Genomic DNA, 8,531 nt, shown 5'->3' on the forward strand with positions numbered 1-8,531 from the left:
GAATTTAATGCAACTCCTCCACGAATCAACACCTTATCAGTGGGGGAGCTGTTTAAGTGGCCGAGTGATCTCAGGAATTATATTTTTTTTGTGGGCAATTTTTCTCAGGGACCAAATAACTTTAAATAACTAGTGGGACCCCACCGTGAAGAAAGGCCCAAGTTTTTGTCTACATGTTGATATCCGAATCCTCTTCTAGCTGAGACTAAAAGGAGGCAGGTCACATATTATACCCTGTTCACTGACGTGTCCCACATGGAGAAGGCTTACCCAGAATGCAGTTCAAGTGTTCGCCTGTGAGTTATCAGAAAACAGATCAAACATCCATGTTATCAATGCCTTAAACTGCTGCAGGTTGTTGAAATCATGATATATCCCATGATGCTGATGCTCAAAGGCGGTTTTAGAGAAACAAAATCACATGGAGGAAAAAAAACAAAAACAAAAACAACAGGTTTTGGTTTCAGACTGTGACGCTTGGAGTGGGTGTACAAGTAAACTGTTGGTGGCTTTTAGTGAAGCTGAAATGTGTGGAAATGTGTGGAAAATGTGTGCAAAGTATGTAAAGTCAGTGGAAACGGAGTGACAGCAATGAAGATGAGTCAAACTGGAAGCTCAAACTGGGCCCAGTTCCCAGAAACAGGATTACAGAGCTGCCTGGCGGTTCTCAGTGAATTAAACCCAGAAACCCCCGCAGACAGGAACTTCGAAAGCCAGAAACTCTCTAAACTCTGCCGTACTGTGACACAAGAGTCTGCTGCTGAGGATGCAGGAGTGTTTGCTCAATGCGTCCTGTGGCCGCGTTACAGTGCGCTCTGCTGTGCCTGCAGCTGGTGAGGAAAGTAGAAAAACTGAAAGAGTGGCTTCACTGTGACACAATCTGAAAGCCACCGATGACTGAGCACATTCTGAAAATATGTCAGGTTCAAGCTTCACTGAAATACCACAATGTGACGCCACATGCCTGACATCCAGCTGATTTACTCAAAACAAATAAGGCCGCGGTGATGATGTCTCCATTCTGGAGAACTTGTCTCTGAGTTTTAGTGAAATCGTTGAGATTTTAGTTCTTGTTTTCATTTTGTTATTTTAGTTTCTGCACCGTTTCTCTAGCTGTGCCTCCCAATCCTCCCAATCCCAAGAAATGTAACTGCACGTCACCGTCAACGCAGCCCGCATTGACAAGTGCTGACAGCAGCTACACTTCTGCAGGCCGAATTAGTCCCTTCTGTGTCACTCAGTCTCTCTTATTGTGCTTGGTGTGAGCAGTTTTGTCTCTGTGTTTAGCCTGTCCTCACATCTTGTGGTTTTGACTTCCCGATTGTCTTCACCTGTGTCTTAAGGGGAAATTGTGGTTTAAGCGGTGGTACTGTGTTGGCAGCCAGTCGACCTGCAGAAAGCGTCTGTTGTCAGATGGAGGCAGTGGTTAAAAAGTGTATTACAACAGGTCCGTGGTCTGTGGGCTACTCTTGATCCATCAACCAGCTTCAGTGAAGAAAGTTCTAGAAAAAGCTGAAGTGAAACTGACGGTTAACAAAATGAAAAGCGTCCACTGCAGCGACCGTCTGTGTGTTTCATTCTGCATTTATTCTTTTGCTTTTTAAAGAACTTATTTTTACATTGCACTCAAAGTAATCCTGCTCAACAAAATAGAGCAACTTCAAGGTCCAAAAAAATTGCACTACGGTATATTTCTTCACGTCAAGGTACATGCATATGCAAGTAGGGGTGAGGTGGGCCACGAGTTTGAGACTGCTGCTTTAGACCACAGGTGTCGGACTCTAGGCCTCGAGGGCCGATGTCCTGCAGGTTTTAGGTGTGTCCTTGATCCAACGCAGCTGATTTAAATCGCTACCTCCTCAACATGCCTTGGGGTTCTCCAGAAGCCTGTTAATGAACTAATCATTTGATTTAGGCATGTTGACCCAGGGTGAGATCTAAAACCTGCAGGACACCGGCCCTAGAGGCCTGGAGTCCGACACCCCTGCTCTAGAGAGTGCACAGGTGCAGGTTTGCAGTGGTTGAAAACTCATCTCTAGACAAAAAGCTCCACAAAAAGACACAATCTGGTTCTAAATGAAGAACTATCCCTCATCAGTCTGTGTGTAAACATCTTCGCGATCCTCTGCCTCCATCTCCCCACAACCACCCTCTGCATCAGACCTTCTCCATCAACATTCTCAAAGCAAACATCCATCTGCGAAGCTCTGCTCACTGATCTTCTTTATATTGTTGCAGGTCTGGTGTGTGTCTGTATCTATTTTAGGCCTTTTGGCAGCTTCGAACAAATTTAAACAAACTTCAGCAATCTGTTTCCCTCAGTACTGCACTTTTCTTACCTGCTATCAATTATTTTTACAGCCTGTGGGCCACAGATATAATTGATAGCATTTAGGTTTGGAGGGACTTGTAAGCAAGGGGATTTAGGGACTCAAAACAAATTAGATTTGACATAACTTTCCATTACGACATCCTAAAGAAGTGTGGCGTTCATGTGACTTTAGCCTAAAGCCGAAACAAAACCAAATGACGTAAAACAATGAAGCACAGAAGTCATCTCTGGTGCTAAAGCTCTCCATGTTTTAGAATCTGGATCTTCTTTCCATATCTAAAGCGTTGTCCAAAATATGTTTTTTTTTCCAGCATCGTCTTTCTCTGCCAAGCATGTGCACGCACGACGAATTCGAGTCCGTTTTTTGCTTCTCTCAATGAACTTAAACAGTAATGCAGCAGACATACAGCAGAGCTGGAAACACAAAGCTCAAAGTCAAATCTGCCTCATGGGCTTTCACAGAGTGTGTAGCAAACAATATCCTCTATTCTTAGTGCTTCAGCATGGACAGGAACCAATGTAGATTACTGGGCTTACTGGAAACATGGATGTAAGTTGCAACATCAACTGGCTGGCAAAGGGATAAAAGATGTCCGGTGCAGAATCGTCTGACATAAAACAATGAAGCATAGAAAAGAAAGAATGCACAGTGAGTAATGCAGACACTAGGAGATGATTCGCTGTAGTTGGTGTCTTTAGATACAGTTAGGTTTCCCCCCCACTGTGGCTGTGACTTTTGGGGAACTACAGAAAACAAGCTTTGGATGAAGAGAAAAAAAAAGACAAGAACGGGGTAATATATTCAAAAGATTCCATTTAATTTGTGGATATGAAATTGGGAAGCAGTTTACAACCTTATCTCAACATGCAGTGACCATAAAAACAAAACAAACAAAAAAAACCACATCATAAAGATAGTGGAAGGATACGATGAGACCAAGCTGGCGTGTGTGTTCACAGTGATTAAATCAAAATGAGTCGAGCAGTCGTGTGAAGAGCTGCGATCTCACACCGAACAATGCACCTCAAAAAACACACTGTACACAGAAGATGGACGTAGTAAATGACTTGTTCTGTGGGTGGAGAAGAACCGCTGGCAGCGAGTGACACTTGTGAGACATTTTCGTAAACCTTGTGCCAAAACTAAAGGCATCCAAATGCGTTTGCAGCCATGTGTGGAACATTTAATGCAAATATTTGATCGGTTGTGGTTTAAGGTGACACGGCTGACTTGGTGCTGTAGAAAACATGAGCGGTGATTTATAGAAGACCTTCCAGACTCCGCCTTAAATAAATGAACAATAAGGTAACAAAGACTTGCTCCATCATCACACTGTAACCACAGAGATATCATGTGGTTCAAAAGCTGAGCTCAGTTTGTGTTCAGGCCACAAAATGACCCGTTACTGTTGTGTTGAATTTTTCTTTATTAAAGATTTTTAAGCTCTGGAAAGCCGCCTGATGAGTCGCTCACTAAAGCCGAATGCTTTCTTCAGTCCGGTCTGTTCGCTTCGTGGCTTGTAACATGAGAGGTTCTCTTCTGCGATGGATAAAATTCACAGCCTCATTTTCACATTTCTGCTCCGATGTCTGTTTTTTTTTTTTTTTAGAACTTGTTCTGATGATCTTGTTTTCTTTCACTTGTTTCTGATATTTTTCTGCCACCAGAATGTGCACAAAACCACAAAAGCCTCTGTATAACGGCCGCACTGTTATATCGGCCGTTGTCTCCTTGCCAAACATCGTACAACAAAAGTGACGTCACAGCTTCGGTGTCGATTCAGACCATGACTACACTGTCAGTGAGCTGATACCAAATGTCTCAGTCTAATCCACCCCCCCGAACACGTCACATCTGGTTTCAAGACAGCAAGACCATGGGTGATGTCACAGCGCCTACACCAATCTTTTATGTATATATAGTCTACTGTACTTCAGTAAGAAGCAGATGCATCCCACAGATTCTGTCCGCCATGATTTATGTCCCTCTGACATCAATCCATCTTCGAACGTTGGTTCTCAGACGCTTCGATCTGATGGTGTTGGCGAGAACGCTCCACTCGATGCTTCACTAACCAACTGGTCACATCACATCCACCTTTTACACACACACACACACATACACACACACACACTCTGTGGCTCTGACAGCGGAAATAAAAAGTACAAGAGGAAGACAGCAGTGACGTTGAAATAATAAGTGTCCACGTGTAAAAATCAGGTTTATACAGATAGCTCTGCAGAGCTGATGTTCCAGCTGTGGTGTCCACATGTCTTTATACACGCTGCTGGCATAGGAAAAAAATTGGTGTGACGTCTCTGTTGAGTGCGCTCCAGTAAAGGAAACTCATCCACGGCAGAGAAAACGCTGTACCATTTGCAGAGAAATCATTTCAACAGATCTGCCTCTCGTACCGAGCCTGAGCGGAGCAGCGTGCCCGAGAAGATTATGGTTACTGAAGCTCTCTGGTCCACTTTGGTACCTAACTCATTCTGCTGTGGAGTTATTTACACCCAAAACAAATCTAAAATTTGCACAACATTACAGAATCTGTAGAAAATACTGCAGAAGCTTAAATTGTTCTTTTAAAAAGTCGCTCAATGGCACAAAAAGTCCTCATCTTTTCGTTCTTCGGGTCCTCTTTGCGTGTGGAGATCGTCGATCGTCGCCTTTTCTAGATGCTTTCAAAGCAAATGGAACAATATTGAACACAGAGTCGTTTTACTTTGCTATGCTGTAAAAAGGTAATTTAACTATATAAAAACTCCAAAAGAACTGTACAAAACAAAAGCATCGGGCACAAGTCTGCTCATCTTTCATGTGATAAGGCACGATTTCAAATGTGCATTCCTCGTGAAAAGTGTCCGCCAGCCTTTAGTGTCGTTGCTTTAATGGATTAGTAGAAGAAGAAGTGCCACCCACTGCTTTCACACGTAAGCACCCAACGCTGCGTGAAACTCTGTGAGACACTGGACCAGCTGCTGAAACTTGGGCCTCTCCTCGGGGTCCAAGGCCCAGCAACAAGCCATCACTGCAAACCTGCAACACAGAGAAGGATCGGGTCAAAGTTCACAGAGGAGTCATGTCTGAAAACACCTCACAGATCATTTGAAAATTGGGCCTCCCAGCTTAGACTGGCACTGCCTAAACCTAAACAAGCAGATATCCTGGGAAAGTGTAATGCATCCATTCGCTGACCTTTCCAACTTTTAAAAAAGTGGAAAATCTTTGAATCAACAGCTATGGAAAAAAAAAGAAGAAGGAGAAATTCATGTCCAGGAACACAAATGAATACATGCTGTGACATCATGGGGGTGCTCTTGAAGCTCCGTAAGTGTAAATAAAATGAAAGTGAATAAATTGTTATTTTTATAAGAGAAAAACTGGATTTAAAGGCAGCGTTCATCTAGTATTATACTGCAACTGCTGTATTGTCTTGAACCAGGAGCTGCCTGTGCAGTGCTGATAGAAATGCGTGAGATATAATTACCTCTATCAGCGCACGGCCTCGATTACATAAGCCCTAGTATTGTGGTAAAGGAAGCCATCGCCTCAACATCTATTGTATTTGCAAGGAAACAGTTTTTTGATGACTTAAAAGATTTCAGGTAATCAGATCCTGAGTTTCCTTTAATCATCGAGAATTGCACATTTCTGTGGGGATTTGACACGAGTTTGTTTTCTTTAAATGCCTCTGCGCTGGGATGGCGGCGCTCCGAGGAATTAGTGTAAAAGTAATATCCGAGGAGCACCTGGAGGGAGTTTCATCAAATCTGCACTCATCAATTAATTGGAACTTGGTGGTTAAAAGCCAAACTTAAGAAGACACTTATAAACACACTGGTTATGGCAACATTTAAGACAAATGATCAAGTCCACACAGTCACCGGTGAAAAATTAAATGCCATAACACAGGAACCAAAGGGAAGAGCGTTACTGTATTTCACATTTAGTCAGATCCTGATGTAGTGAAGTAATCTCTGATGCTAAAGCTCTCCATGTTTTAGAATCTGCATCTTCTTTCCATATCTAAAGCACTGTCTGATAACTGCTCGGCTCCATGTGATTTTTTAGCATTGTCTTTCTTTGCCAAGCATGTGCACGCATGACGAATTTCAGTCTGTTTTTCGTTTCTCTCAATGAACTTAAACAGTAATGCAGCAGACATACAGCAGAGCTGGAACAACAAAGCTCAACAAAGTCAAGATAAATGTGTGTTTATCAAAAATCTGCCTCATGGGCTTTCAGTCTGTGCCGCAAACAATATCCTCTATTCTTAGTACTTCAGCACAGACAGGAACCAATGTAGATTACTGGACTTAATGGAAACATGCATGTAAGTTGCAATGTCAACTGGTTGGCAAAGGGATAAAAGGTGTAAAATCTGTCAAATCCAGCCAGTCTTTTTGTTTTCTTTCATCAAAATACCCCAGATTTTGACATGCTTTAATACTGATCTTGTGTGGACTCTTTTTGATGAATGTGGAGGATGACCTTCTTCTCTCTTTTCTGTTTTCAGAGATTGTTGGGAATGGAAAGTATAACTTTTGCAGGTTTAAGTACACCCCGAAGACAGAAATACCACGAGAATTTGTCAGGCATGGCACAAACACATTTCTGCTTCTCCCAAGTCAGCTTCCAGCAAGTGTTAATTTTCACCAAACACTAAATATCCATGCACTGCCAGGGCTGCTTTGAGCTTCCTCACCACAAACCTGTTTTGGGGGATCAGATGGTAAATACTACTGCAGTGATGCCAAAAAATTAAACCAGTGGGACAACATTGCCTCTTCTTCTTGACAGCCTGATGGAGTTAAACTTTGCATCAATCAAAGCTAGTAGCAGCTGAACAGTTTGATTCGACTCAGGTCCTCAAACAATATGTCAACAAGCAGCTCATTTATTGTGCCGACAGTCTCCAATAACAAGCTTCACTGCAGCTGAAAATGCACTCTTCACTGCAGACTTACAGATGTGACAAATTAAAGGAAAAGCCAGTATGAAAACAGTCTTCCAGTGGAAGATATTCACTTATTTGGTGCTCAAATAAAATAAACAGAATGGCGCTTTATTGTCAATGTACTGTGCAGAAGGGTTAGGGTCAGGAATAAACAGCAAACAGAACAGATATACAGCCAAGGGGAATATATACAAACTAGAGGAATATATACAAAACAACAGAAAGGCACACATTGCAGAGGAAAGTGTTTGGAAACAGTGCAAAAGGACTTGGTCTGCGTTTCGAGTATTCGCATCAAAGGTGATGACCTTTACTGAACTTTGCACTGATCTGCAGTGACGCTTCTCTTTAAAATGAAAAAGAGAAACACTCTTTTCCACTGTCTGTGGACAGTGATGATTTGCCACGCTTTCCAGAATATTGTTGCACCGTTACCAGTCTGTTGTGGAAAAACATTGTGGGGTTTTTTTCTTTCTCTTAAAAATTATGAAACACTTTAACTGTAAACAACTACTGCTTTAAAGTAGGCAAACTGACCTTTTGACCTTTTAGTGTTAAGATGACAACATTCACTGAGTCATCCGGTCTCAGATTTGTGCTGAAAAGCTAGCGCATACATTTATTACTGCTAGGTTGCACTGCTCTCAGCCTACAGTAATATGGAGTTCTTGAGGCGATCAAGTGGCACTATATACATGAAACTAGAGCTGGGCGATAGAACGATAACAATATGTTAGAGCTGGGCGATAGAACGATAATGATATGTATCGCGATATAACTTTTTCTCGATAGAAAAGTTAAACTATCGCGATAGACCTCGCCGCTCTTGTCCTCTTAAAAACAAAAAACAAAAAAAACAGCCAATCCAAATTACGTAGCGCAGAGCTGAACCAATCACAGCCGCAGCGTCACGTCACGTGACTTGTTACGTACAGCACAAGTGCCAAGCCGCACATGTGTATTTGTTTGGGAAGCAGCCAGCCACCGTACCGCCCGGGTAATTAAGGAAAAGAGTGAGCCGACTAGAAAAATCAACCGAGCGTGACCGAAGGTTACCGAAGAGAAAACAGATGATGGTTCCAGTGCCGGAGAGATTGTCGAACGGAAGAGCCATAGAAGCTCCGTAGTGTGAAGGTATTTCGGCTATTTCAAGTCTGACAAAAACAGAGTAAATTGTGCCGAAAGCAAGTCTGGAAATACAATAAACTGGTGCATGCGCTACGTCCACACATACCCGG

General features: G+C 42.5%; 1 protein-coding gene across 2 annotated transcripts in view; it reads right to left on the reverse strand.

The window, feature by feature from the left end:
- Window positions 1–5,126: 5,126 nt before the first annotated feature.
- ryk (receptor like tyrosine kinase) overlaps window positions 5,127–8,531 on the reverse strand; it is a 48,182-nt gene continuing 44,777 nt past the window's right edge. For both annotated transcript variants that reach the window (XM_005727183.1, XM_005727182.1), the window contains exon 16: window positions 5,127–5,372. In XM_005727183.1, the coding sequence (XP_005727240.1) occupies window positions 5,261–5,372 (112 nt within the window). In that variant the 3' untranslated portion in view covers window positions 5,127–5,260. The remainder of the gene's footprint in view (window positions 5,373–8,531) is intronic.

The sequence above is a fragment of the Pundamilia nyererei genome, unplaced genomic scaffold, assembly GCF_000239375.1.
Source record: "Pundamilia nyererei isolate P.nyererei 1_Seehausen unplaced genomic scaffold, PunNye1.0 scaffold00023, whole genome shotgun sequence".
NCBI classification, from domain to species: Eukaryota; Metazoa; Chordata; class Actinopteri; order Cichliformes; family Cichlidae; genus Pundamilia; species Pundamilia nyererei.